Raw genomic sequence first — 13,650 nt, forward strand, 5'->3', positions numbered from 1 at the left:
AACTCACCCAAGTAGGATCCTGGGTCGGCTCTATTCAAGCCACTCTAGCGTCACGCAACTCAAGGGAAGACTCTTACCCCACCGTGGGGGTGAATTTACCAGCTTGGTCTGCTGGTACTTTTCCACTGAAGAGGGGTGGGGATCAAACATGGAAACAAAGATTCCCACCACATGTAAATTCTATTTAAGGCTGGAGAGTGAGTTAATCAGTGTTGCTGGTTCGTCACGGACTCCCCGCCCAAGATGACTGCTGTAAACACGTAAAACTGATCAGGGGGAAAGGACTGGGGCCCAGGCTGTGACAGGGATCTGGCCTGTGAAGAGAAATATGTGGAACTTTAAGTGCAAGCAAAAGCAGTTTGTCTTCAAGGAATTCTGCAACCTGCCCAAAACAACAGTTAGGGTGAGAAATTACTATTTGTAACCAGTTTCTTTAGTGAAGTCAGCTTAGTTTGCGTGTTTGTTTATTTTGCTCAGTAATCTGCTTTGATCTGTTTGCTATCTCTTATAATCCCTTCAAATCTGTCCTTTGTAGTTAATAAACCTGTTTGTTTCAGTTTCCTATAAACCAGTTAGTGCCATTTATAACTGGGGAGGGGAGGCGGCACCAAGCTGTGCATATCTCCCTCCACATTGAGGGAGAGGGCAATTTTTATGAGCTTACGCTGTATAGATCTCTATACAGCGCAAGACAATATAATTTGGGGTTTACACCCCAACGGAGGTGTTTACTTGAGTACTGGGCAATCCCCCAGCTGAATCCTCCCACACAGCGCTGATTTCAGTCTCTGTGTCTGTTTGCAGCTGGGTGTGACCATACCTGTGTGTGCTAGAAGAGGCTTGAGGGTCTGGCACAGCAGGACAGGGTGAGGAAGCCCCGGCTGGTGGAACGGGCGGGCTCAGTGGGACCCCAGTACGTCAGGTAGCACCCCAGATGGGGGGGCAACCTGTCACACTCACTACACCCCGTGAGGGAGAGAAGAGCCATTATCTCGAATTTACAGAATTCGGCCACAGAGGAGCTAAGGGACAGTCTACACTGAAAATTTACATCAGCATAGCCACATCTCTCAGGGGGGAGGGGAGGGGAAAATCCATCCCCCTGAGATATGCAGACATAACCCCCAGGGTAGACAGCGCTGGGTTGACAGAAAAATTCTTCTGTCGCCCTAGCTACGGTCTCTGAGGAAGATGGCTTATCTGCGCCAATGGGAGAACGCCTCCCATCACAGTAGTGAAAATGCCCACACCGAAGCACTGCAGCAGCAGCATAAGTTTAGACGTAGCCTCAATGACTTGCCAAGGCCTGCGGCACAGCAGGGAACTGAACCCAGGTCTCCCAAGCTAATACCCTGACCACCGGGCCATCCTTCCTCTCTTTCAATCCCCCTTCCTCAGCAGCCGAGATGTTTTGAGAAGTCCATCCCAGGTCCACGCAGTTCACTGAATCAAACACTGAAATGGGGGGGGGGGGGGTGTTAAGTGGTTAATTAAAAAAATTAATCCTAGGGAAAGAAAATAGCCCAACAGAATGAGATTCACCAGTGCAGAGCACTTCTGAAAGTCTCATCCCTAAACAGGAGCGGAGCTCTTTGGAATACCTGGCCCCAACGTTCTAAGCGTGGCTGAAGAGGACTCGGGTCTTTACTGAGGTTTGTGACGAATGCTCTAGCCCTCAACAGGAAAAGTAGAGAGGAATCCAAACCCTGCGGACCATTCATCTGAAACCACACGCTCCCAAGCTTTGCGGGGGGCAGATGAAATGGGGCCTGCATCCCAGTCACTCCCGCAAAACATACCCTGACTGATGAGGTCCAAAACCAGAATCACGTCCATTTCTGTCCATCCCGAATTTAGAACCATCGTTCAAACACCTTTTCCATGACTCAACAGGGCCAGATCCTCCTCTGGGGTAAATCGGCATAGCTCCCATTGACTTCAGTGGAGTTACTCCAATTTTCACCAGTGGAGGATCTGGCACGTCGCCATCAAAAGCTGAAGCCGGGTGGGTTAGGAACGTTTCTGCCATAACTGCAGCTGACGTACAAACCTGTCTAATATCAAAACACTGCTTTGAACAACTCCGTTTCCATTTCTGACTCTGAAGAGAGCAGCATGGGGCCAGGTCTCTCCCACGCCACGATAAAACCACCACTATGATGCAATGGAAAGCAAATCCCGGTTCTGACATCACAGTTCAGACCCATCACCCCAGCCGATAACTATTCGGCTCAGGCTATTCCTTCTGACTGCCACGCTCTCCAGGCCCCTGTGCTGCCAGCTTTGCTCACAGCATGCTCAAACGCTTGCAAAGACAAGTGCCCTCCTTACAGGGGTGAGAAATGTGTCATCTGGGTACTCGCTTCATTTAGAGACACAAGAGGAAAGACAGGCACCACAGAAATCAGAGATAGAAAAGGCCTAGGAAGTCATCCTGCCCATACCCCTGTATTGTTCCAGACAGTACGTGCCCGAGCAAACGAGACAGGAGGAAAGAGCAAAAACGGGGAATATGAAAAAACAAACAACAGAATTAACGAAGCATTAAATGCACGTCATTCGGGTTGTTGGGAATTCACAGAGAATACTGTGCATCGATCCACTCTCCCCACAACAGGACATCTCTACTCGGAGGATCACAATCTCGGTGTTAACCTGAAGGTATTTTGTGCGGCATTGATTATAAAAAACAAGCAAACGCACAAAAAGCTTCTCGTTTACAACAAAACAACATTTCCCAAACGATCAAGTGACTAGAACTGCCTTGGCCATGTAGTTGGAGCGAGTTACCTACCGGTTTGGGGCAATGGATGTATCTAGCGAGACTGATGATCAAGTCATGGGTGATTGGATCCACCAGGTTTCGGAAGCTGGCATATCTATACAGGACGTCATCCAGAGAGGTTGATTCCATTCCTAAGTCCTGCAGAAAACAAGAGCGAGGTTAGTTACACTAGGAGGTCGATGGCAACAGCCCATCTCTCACAATTCACCTGTGTTGGCAGTCTCAGGGCAGTAGCCAAGGAGCTCAGATGTGCCCGTCTCCAAGTACCTTGGCGCGTTGGTGTGGGGACACTTGCACGCCAATGCTTTACCTGTACTATGGAGAGCAGACCTCAGGCTCCAGGGCTGTCAACTGGCACGCTTCATAAGCAATACATTCACTGAGTAAACTATACTCAGCAGGCCTGATTCGCCTCTCACTGCCCCAGGGCAAGCCACAGGTGACGCCACTGAAATCAACAGAACTATGCCAGCATAAGATGGCTGGGAGACAGAATCTGGCCCAGGGTGTCTCAAGACACAGCAACGTAAGGAATTTTGGCACAAACCCCACAACGCTATTAAACACACTAGTGTATATCGACCGTTCCGCTCTTTAGCTTTTCATAAAGGGTTGGAGGGGGGGATTAAATACAGTGTATTCAATTTACTTCAGATATCTTCTCTCATCTACTAGCTGTCCTTTGTCCCTCGAGAGCAGCTCCCCGGGGATATTGCAGTGCTACTCAAGCTTATTGGCAGATTACAGCGCGTTCCACAAACAAAGCAGCTACTGCTGTAAGATAAAGCCCTTTGCTCAGCTCTTAATACAACAAGGATGCCCTTGTGGTTAGGGCACTGGGCAGGGACTCTGCAGATTGGTTCCATTCCCAGCTCTGTCACAGACTCTGTCTGACCATGGGCAAGTCACTTAAATCTCTCTCTGGCTTGGTACTGTGCCTGTAAACTAGGGTGTGACGGGCCTGGGTTTCAATCCTGGCCAGTGAGGGGTTGTGTCACCACTTGGCCTGTAGCCCTCTCGTGAACACACACGCACGCACACCCTTTCACAGCTGGGATAATATTCCGTCCTTCTCGACACCTAGCATTCTAGGCACCATCTTCAAAGTGCAACGCACACAGAGGTGAAAGTAAGCCGGTCCAGTCCAGTACGTGGCGAACTGGACCGGCTTCTCCGGCAGTGATTTAAAGGGCCCAGAGCTCCGGCCCCTGCGGGGAGCCCCGTGCCCTTTAAAGCACCACCTGAGCCCCTCTGCCGGAGCGCCAGCGCACTTTAAAGGGTCTAGGGCTCCCCACAGTGGCAGGAGCACCAGGCCCTTTAAATCCCTGCTCTAGCCCTGCCGCCCCGGGATAGTGGTGGCAGGGCTCCCGCAGTGATTTAAAGGGCCCGGAGCCCTGGGCTCTTTAATTCACCCCTAAGCCCCAGGGCTCCCAGCCATCTCTGCAGCTGGTAGCTCCAGGGTGATTTAAAGGCCCTGGGGCTCCCAGCCACAGCCAGAGCCCCAGGGCCTTTACATCTTGAAAGGCCCCATCTCTTCCAGTTGAGGCCACACCCCCACTCAGGACTTCAGCGTATCGGTAAGTACTTTAAGTTACTTTCACCCCTGAATGCGCACCAACACAGCAGTGGTCAAGCTTGCCTCCTATTCCGTAAAGTGCTTCTGTCAACAGACCCCGGGCATGGCCAGAGAGGGAAATTCACCGGCTGCACCTGCCTTCACAGGACAGCATGGAATTGGTGCTTTAAGAGTGAACACTGGATTTAGTATGGGAGGTTGCTACACTCCCCCAAAAGCTGCCCTGCTAACACCGCCCCTGGTCCGTGTCAGTGAGTAACAGTGACATCCTGCAACTCATGACTTCTCGTGTGGGTTTTGTAAGCGAGGTCCGCTAGCTCTCCCTCTGGATGACCCATTTGCCGGCTGAGCCCAGATGCCAAGCAGCACGTACGCAACCCCTGCACTCAGATCGGTCACATGCTGCACATTTCAGATCCTGACCGGCTGCCTCCATTTGCCCTCACGGAGCTGATGGGGGCTCTCACGCTTGGCCAGGAAGGAATGGAGCCATGTGAATGTTCCCCAAAGCGGACCCTGGAAATAGGGCAAGATGGGAACACAAAGGGGATGTCTCTAGAGAGAAAAAAAAAATCAGGAAGGACCAAAACAAAAACCACAATCCAATGCAGAAAAGCCTGGATATTTTAAAAAGGGCCGGACATTCTCACTGCCCCATATCACACCTGTAGCTGTGACGGCTTGGATAATGATCAGACTAATCAGCTGCATGCTTCAGGGCACAAGCTGCAGTCAGGAGCCATTTCCCTTGTCCTCACACTGCACAGGAGGTGGTGCTAACTTTTTATGCGGACAACCATTTTATAGCAGGGAGAGAATCTCCCACACCCACCTCCCCAGTGTCCTTACTGCCTGCTTCTCAATGTCTCTTACCTTGTGGGATGCATGGTCCCTGGACAGGGTGACCAGATATCCCGCTATTCAGGGCTTTGTCTTATATAGGACCCTATTACCTCTCCCCGTCCCGATTTTTCACACTTGCTATCTGGTCACCCGATCGTGGGGGTCACATTTTGAGCACACTGGGGTGAGGCACTCGGGGACAGGACACTGCATGGGATGTGGTCAGGTGCTGGGCACTTCCAGAGATAGGTTAGCAGACTAGATAAAAACGTGCTCCGATCCTGAAGAACAAGTGTAGCTCCTTAGATCCGTGCACAAAGGATCCCAAAATGCTTTGCAATCACCCTCTATGTACAATCCACAGGAATCAATTAAACTCCCACTAAAATTCAGCCAGTGACAAAATGCAGCCTGGCAACTGTTTCAGAGTTAGAAGAACTGAGCTTTTCCTGGGAGAGAGAGAGATTCTTTGCACAGGTGACCTGATGCTCTTGGAGAAAAGAGGGTCTTTTCTTTTTTTAAATGGGACGACAGTAAAGTATTAATTAGCAACCACCCAAAATAAATAAATAAAATTAAAAGCCAATTTACAGCCCAGATAAGTTGACTCCAGGAAAACTATTGCAGCTTCTCCAGGCTTGTCTTAAGGAGAAGGGCGAGTAAAGCGTAATGGTAGCTGTAGAGCAGGAGAGACAATGACATTGTGGGTGCTAACTCCAGCAGTCATCGGCTAAGTCACATATCGAATGGGCAGCCTACGAAACTGAACTGGAGACTTTCTGAGCCAAAGACACAATTCTATACCCTTGTATGAGACTCTCGATTAGCTGTGAGTAGAGCTATAATCATAGCCGCATTAGGACATGCCAATTAAGCTACAGAGTCCAGCCATATGGACTGACAGTATCCAGCACGAAAGCTTTTCTGATTCATTGTATGCATCATGGAAGCACTGAGGGCCCCAAATGAGGAATCAGAGCCCCGTTGTGCGAGGTGACAGCCAAAACATGGTCTTGAATAAAAGTAGCTGAAATTCCCAAACTTATCCACTGGATCGAAGGTGGGGAGGGGATGCAGAAGCAGCCTCTCTAAGACCAGTACACAATTCTGCTTCAGGACCTTGTAGAAAACGCATCCGAAATTCTTCTTTGCTGGCCGTTGTGTGCGCATGCCAACATTTTCAAAGATACAGCTTAATATGGAATCATTCAGGAGACTGAAGAGAACAATGACAGTTCTCCCTGCCCCAAAAAAATCTTTTGCCCAACAAAGTCCATCCCACCCTAGAGCCACACCTAAGAAAGGAGATTTTCAGATGGAAATGCAGCCTTGGTCCTAGCAAATTAACTCATAAAAGGGGACAGACTTCTAGGTAGCAAGCAAAGCAGATTCTCAAAGATAGATGCCTGCTGTCAGAAACTCCATCCATCTGTGCTATTAATCTCCCTCATCATTCGTAATACATCAAAGGCTTAACAGTTTGCAGGAGACAATTCCACACCCAGCTGGTCCTCCACAGCCTTCACCTTTGAAGTTCCATCCCAAACAAGGAGAGATTCTGGTGCAGAACACTAAATCTTTCAGCCTCAGATGCCTGCAGAACGCAAAAATTAGCTGATTTATCTCAGAAAGGGGAGGCTTGAACCTGGAACCCTTCGGCTTTCATCTAGACTCAAGACCCAACAGAAATACAAATGGATGCTAAACCAGCAGCTAACAGAGTCGCTATAGGAGCTTTACACATACAAGTAAGCAACACCAGGAAGCAACAGCAAGCTCTGTCCTGCCATGTTTGGGCTGGTTCTCATGAAAGCGCTTGTACCGATGGATTTTGTGCAGTGAATTACGCACCTCAATGAAAGTCACTCTGTTTTTCTCGTTGGACGCATGCATAAAAAATAGACGTTAACATCCACAAAGTTGGTAAAACTCGCTGTAAGTAGTAAGGTAACAAGAGGCATCGTCCTGATAGGACTAGAGCAGACACACTTTGCCTGCCACTGGAATGCAGGAAACGACACAGATCGCTATCGCATTTAGTTTTTCAAAAACGTTGCACGTGGAAGCAGAAGTTGTGTCATTTTTAAAACCATGTTTAGCAGGTCATTTAATCTCTCTCTGCCTCTGGTTTCCCCATCCATAAACTGGGGATAACACACATTCAGCTCACAAGGGATTTCTATGACGATTATTAGCTAATGGTTATTCGGCACTTTGAACACAATGAACAGTGAGATCTGTCCCAAGCAACAGACACAAGATGAATTGCATAACAGATTGGGCCTGTTTCTCAATTGCTCTGCTCCTGGTGCATTCACACCAGTACAAAGTGGCTGTCAGATGCTACTGAATCACAATGGTATTGTCACAGGGTGACTGGCCCCTTTTAAGGGGAGATGAGCCCAGCCCTACCTGTGACTCAGTCAGCTGCCTCCCAGAGGAGGCTGTGGGACTAGGACTCAGTTGAGACTCCGAAGAGCCCCTTGTACCGTAAAGGGTACGTCTACACTGCCAACAAAAAACAGCACCAGCAGCAAGTCTCGGAGCCCAGGTCAACTGACTCAGGCTCCGCTCAGCTCTGAGACCCAGCAATGGGGGCGGGTCTCAGAGCCGGGGCGCCAGCCTGAGTGGGAACATCTGCCCTGCTATTTTAAGTCCAGTAGCACAAGCCCCGGGAGCCCGAGTCAGTTCCAGTGTAGACATACCCACAAAGGCTGATGGGGTGAATTGCAGGGAGCAGGTAGGCTGCTGTAGGATACCCTGGGTTAGAACAAGGACTTGACTTGCCCAAAGTCAAATTATGGGCCTTGTCTACACTAGAAGTTTGTACCCGCTTTAACTTCCCGTCTAGTTAAAGCCATACAACCCCCTTAGTTGGATGCTGATATATCAGTACAAGGGGGACTTGAGCTCGGTCTTAGTCCACATAGCTACGGCGCTCAGCTGCGGTGTGAAAAATTCACATTCCTGAGTGCAGTAACAGTGCCAACCTAAACTCCAGCGCAGACACAGCTAGGTTGATGGAAGAATGCTTCCGTCAACCCAGCTACCATTGCGCAGGATGGTGGGGTTCCTAACAGAGCCAGAAAAACCCCTTCCATACCCTACAGCATCATGCCAACCTAGCTATGGGGCCACTGACACACTCTATAATCCCCACGGTATAGACATAGCCTTATACTGGGATAGCTATTGCAACAGCCCGTAGAACCAGGGGGACCACTCTCTCTCATAGAACTGGAAGGGACCCCGAAAGGTCATCGAGCCCAGCCCTCTACCTTCACTAGCAGGACCAAGTACTGGTTTTGCCCCAGATCCCTAAGTGGCCCCCTCAAGGATTGAACTCACAACCCTGGGGTTAGCAGGCCAATGCTCAAACCACTGAGCTATCTCTCCCCGCACCCAGTCCACAGCCCCACCCACTTCTCAGCTGGGCCAAACTTGAGCGACGCTGCAACCCCAGGTGCCAGCCCACACCACCACTCACTCAGATTTGGACGGGGGTAGGTGTAGGCGCTCATGGGCCAAGCTGTTCGTGGGGGTGCACCCGGGAGGAGAAAAGAAGGGTTCAGGGGGGGGGGGGGGCAGGTGGCAAATCTATGGCGCGCGCGCGCACACACACACACACACACACACTTTAAATGGTACTCCACAGCCCCTGGCTGTTGCAATATGGGAGGAGGAATAAATATACCATACAAGACATCTTTATACTGGTCTAACAGCATCCACTCTAGGAGCTGTGCTGGTATAATTAGACAGGTAAAAATCAATACAACTTTCAAGGGCAGATCAGGCCTAAGTCAGGTAGAAGAACCAGAAACCAGGAGGAATCCTGACCGCCTAGTCCCCATGCTCCCTGCCACAACAACACAGCCTCCGACCACTACCAATGATGTTCAATGATCCAAAGGGCAGTAGCTGGCAGAGCCCCGCAGGCAGCCACACATGGAAGTTGTTAATAACTGAAATCAAAGCGTCCCCAGTGCTTTAATAAAGACAGTGCAAGTGACTAATGACTCAGCGCTGGTTCCAATTCAGCGTGAACCACTAAGCTTGGAAATGCTTCAGTTCTTGATAAATGGCTCGTGGGGACGCAAGTCCTTTGCAAGCAGTGAGGCTGTGTGACCCTGCAGGCTGGAAGCAAGCATCTGCCCTTCTTTCCTTCGTTTTGTTAAGACACTGAACTCAGGAAGTTAAGGGAGGATACTGCGTGGAGTGGAACTGGGAGGCTCAGACTGGGAGCAGCAATGCAACGGTTCTGCAGTTTGCAGAATTTAGATCCTGGCACTGATGGAGTTAAGGTTCTGCTCTGCTGGCATTTTCACTTCAAATCTTCCAACGCAGTATAAAATATTGACTCCAGGCTGAAACTTGGCATGAATAGCCTCAGCCCAGGGAGTGGGGAATTCTACAGCTTAAAATCAAAATCCTTTGGGCTGTTTTTAATTTCATGGGAGTACCAAAAAATTGAAGTTAACCAGTTAGCGCGCCTGTTGCTTATAAACTACTTAGCTTGTTTTTTAAAAACTAACTACACAAACCAATGATCTGTCATATTGCCACTGTCATGCTGGTACTTTAAAAAAAACTATTCTTAATTATACCCAGAGATATAGAAATAATGGATGATCTTATATACTGCACTGCAAATACTTAATGAGGCTACACTACAGTGTTTGCTTTTAATTAGACAAGGAGGAAGACCCAACTCATAATTATTAAAGAGAGTTATTTAGTTATATAGTTTCTGGAGGTTGTTGGTTGTTGTTTTTTTAAAGAACAAGAAAAGTTCTACAACAACTGTTCAGAACCAGATTGATTTAAGAGCCTAGAATGTAAACATGTGTATTCTAGATCAGGGTTTCTCAACGACTGGTCCATGGACTGGCGCCAGTCCCTGAGATCTCCCTGACTCAGTTTAGGAAGGCAGCAAGCCAGCCCCAGTATCACAAAGGTTGAGAAACACTGGTCTAGAAAGTGAAATGGATCAGTGCTACATCACAGAGAAGCTAGAATCGTTTAGAGTGGAGTAGTTTCTAGAATTCAGAGCCACTTCAAACCATGCAGATTCTAAGGGCCTATAACTCACTTTTGAAATGTGTTCTAGAACTTAGAACCGCCTGGGTTCTAGAGCTAGATTTTTGAGAGGGGAGGGGATTCTACAACCGACCTGTTTAGGCCCTGTGCAGTTACCAGACCACCGAACATTTTGCATGTTCCAGTTCTATTTAGGAACAAGAGAGAAAGAGAGAGATTAACCTTTCCATGGAAAAATTATGCTCTCTCCAAAGACCTCTTGCAGATTTTGCACTTGCAAACGTTCTCCCGGGTATTGGAGTCTGAGGCTGTAGAAAGACAATCAGCAGGTGGACTATTTTGGTTTCAACTGGTTGACCCATTGTTGGTGCTTTTGACACAAACTGTGCAAAACAAAAGTTGAGCCCTCCGTCCCTGGAAGAGTGCAACCTTACTATAGAACCAGTGAAAAACAGACGATGCCATTCACTTTGGGCTGGATAACCTGTATCCCCCAACTATTCATTTGCCCATATGCCCGGTGCCATAAAGTTCACTCCTCCGCTTACGGCCCGTGGGACTATTTTCCCAGGAGAATATAGCATAACTGCTTCCCGAGTCTCTCAGATTTATGACGCTTCAGTTAATCAAGAGCAAAGGCTTCATTCCCACCCCTGCTGATAACAAGGAGCACACAGCATTCCAGTGCCGGACCAGCTCTAGTTTCCATTCAGCGCAGTCTGGAAAGAGACGGTCGCTAACGCCCTTTCTACTGGTATGCGGCTCCCTTCCTACCTCTGCCAACTGCAACTGCTTCTTTCAGCGTCTGCACGCAGCACGGCAGAGCAGCAGCAATCTAGGGAGCAACCCGCTAGTCAACGTGAACCAATAGCTGGTGAGAACTCTGCACCTGCACTCCGAATGACTGGCTGCGAATGAGAAGTGGTCAAAGGGCCAGGGGTTATGGGGTTATATGGACTGGCAAAGTGGAGGGATGTTGCAGGACCATCAAGAGATGGAAATGCTGGATGTACTATGGTAACACGTCGCAAAGATCCTCGGTAACTTAAACATCTAGATCTTCGGGTCCAGCTGAGCTGAGCTCAGGGCAGAACCCGAGAGGAAGGAGAGAAGTGACTCAACCACCCTTCTGCGATCCCAGACATGGAGCTGGCAAGCAGCTGGGGAGACCCAGCCCCCCGAGTAACTTAGCAAAGCCTTAGAGCTGCTGTAAGTTACATCAGCAGGACCAACCTCCCCCACCCCCCAGCCTATTGTGCCCGGAGATCCCCTGCTGCCCTACTGGAGAAGAGGCAGCAATTCCCTTCTGTTCCTGCACTTGGCAAGGCAGAGAAAATCAACATGGGTTTCAAGATTTTGGGCCCCCATTTGAGGCTGGAAAAGCCTTTGCCCAAGGCAGAAAGACAGGGACTGAGGGGGAGGTCTGCTTGTATTTTGCCTGCATTTAGAGGGAACCCACTTAGGATCAAAATGGGTATATCCTACACAATCTGTTTCCTGAGCTTGCAGCATGGCTTGGGCATTAAGGAAGGCTCCCATTACTACAGTAACTCCTCACTTAACGCTGTAGTTATGTTCCTGAAAAATGCGACTTTAAGTGAAATGATGTTAAGCGAATCCGATTTCCCCATAAGAATGAATGTAAATGGGGGGGGGGGTTAGGTTCCAGGGAATTTTTTTTTTTTGCCATACAGTACAGTTCAGTACTATAGTTGGGAGGTGCCCCCGCCTTACCCCACACAGGCACAGCCCACTGGCACTGGAGACAATGAGGCAGGCAAGGAGGCTGAAGGTGCTGTAGGCTGGGAGAAGCACATTGCGCAGCAGCGGCAGCTTCCCCTATTGTGCAAGCACCAGGGGCGGGGGCCTCCACCCTCGGCCCGCCCACCGCCCCCTTTCCCAAAGCCCCTACCCTTAACCTGCCTCTTCTCCCCCCGTCCCCCTTTACTCCGCACGCTGCGTCCTCGCTCCTCCCCCCTCCCTCCTGAACGCCGCAAGCTAGCTGATTGCCACAGGCAGGAGGCGGGGAAGGAGCTGATCCACGGGGTCTGCTGGCGGGCGGGAGACGCTGTCGGGGGGGGGGCGCGTAGGGGAGCTGATAGAGGGGCTGCCAGCTGTGGACAAAGCAGGCAGCCAAACAACTTTATAGCGAAGCATTGCACAACTTTAAATGGAGCATGTTCTGTAATTGACCAGGGATGTAAGGCTTAACGTTGTTTCGATAAGAGGACGTTAAGTGGGGAGTTACTGTATTATCCATCCATGCATCGTAGATCCCACTCTTTGTAATTTTAATTGCATAAGTTACCTTTCATTTCCCCTTTAAAAAAAAAAAAAGCACCACATGCAGAAATTCTCGAGCTCTGTGTTTCCTTAGGGGAAATTCCCCACTGAGAACAATGGGAGTTTGCATGAGTAAGTAACAATTACATGACTAATCAAGTTTGAATCCAAGACCTGAAGATCCATAGCAAAAACCTCTACCACTCAAGTTAGAAAAAATAATCCTTAGAGCTGGCAGCAATAGTAGGCTGTTATCCAGTGGCTGGTCCACAGGAGAGACATGACACACTTTGCCAGTGTGAAATATTAGGATTGAGCAAACATTGAGTAAGGTCTTCTCAACAGTCATAGGGTGTCCTACAGTCATAGGGTGTCACTGGCAAAGAATGACTGACTGCCACTGGCTGACCCCAGGGGAAGCTGGTTTTCAGAGCTGGGTAGAGTAATCCTGGACATACAGCTTTTGGCACCCCGGGATCTTTTGGGATAGAAGCAGACTTCTTATCGCACCATTTCTTTTTATGCATCTCAAAAACCTGGCAATTCTCCTTAAGCTAAGTTTTAGAAGTAGGAAAATAAAACCAATGATTCTAGGACACCCACGCTCCTGGGGGAGAGAGATTCTTTTGCAGGAAGCCTTCTCCCCTGCCTTTACCACAGATGCATCTCTCAGCTGCTCCATAAATCTCACTGCTACACCAGCATCATCCCTCGCCCCCAGCCCCTCCATGTGCAATATTTTAAAGCTACACAAGCAATGAGTCCAAGCAATGAGCTCATCTGCGATTGAATAACTTAACACCAGTTCATGCTGGCAGCGGCAAATCACTCATCTCTGATTTTGGAGAAAAACACCCGAGTCTGACTGGAATCGTTAATTTTCCTTTCAGCACATTGAGATTCCCGGCATCTTCCCCTTTCCGTAAGTGACACCCACCGGGGTAGCAAATACAATTTACCAACAGGAGAGGCGCCGGGGTTAAGAACAAATGTGGTGATCAGCCAATCCGAATACAACCATCTCGGTATTTATAGAGGGTTATTATTCTGTTGTGAGCACACACGAACACCTCACTTTGCTGAGCCAGGTTGGTTTGTTGGGGACGGTTCAGGGGACAGTGTC

The 13,650-nt window shown here is 49.1% G+C and overlaps 1 protein-coding gene across 1 annotated transcript in view; it reads right to left on the reverse strand.

Annotated features, from left to right (window-relative positions):
- The window catches only part of LRRC75A (leucine rich repeat containing 75A), a 181,918-nt gene that overhangs the window by 126,034 nt on the left and 42,234 nt on the right, over window positions 1-13,650 (reverse strand). The window contains exon 2 of the mRNA XM_005283407.5: window positions 2,795-2,923. Within this exon, the coding sequence (XP_005283464.1) occupies window positions 2,795-2,923 (129 nt within the window). The remainder of the gene's footprint in view (window positions 1-2,794; window positions 2,924-13,650) is intronic.

The sequence above is a fragment of the Chrysemys picta genome, chromosome 19 (assembly GCF_011386835.1).
Source record: "Chrysemys picta bellii isolate R12L10 chromosome 19, ASM1138683v2, whole genome shotgun sequence".
In the NCBI taxonomy this organism is placed as follows: domain Eukaryota; kingdom Metazoa; phylum Chordata; order Testudines; family Emydidae; genus Chrysemys; species Chrysemys picta.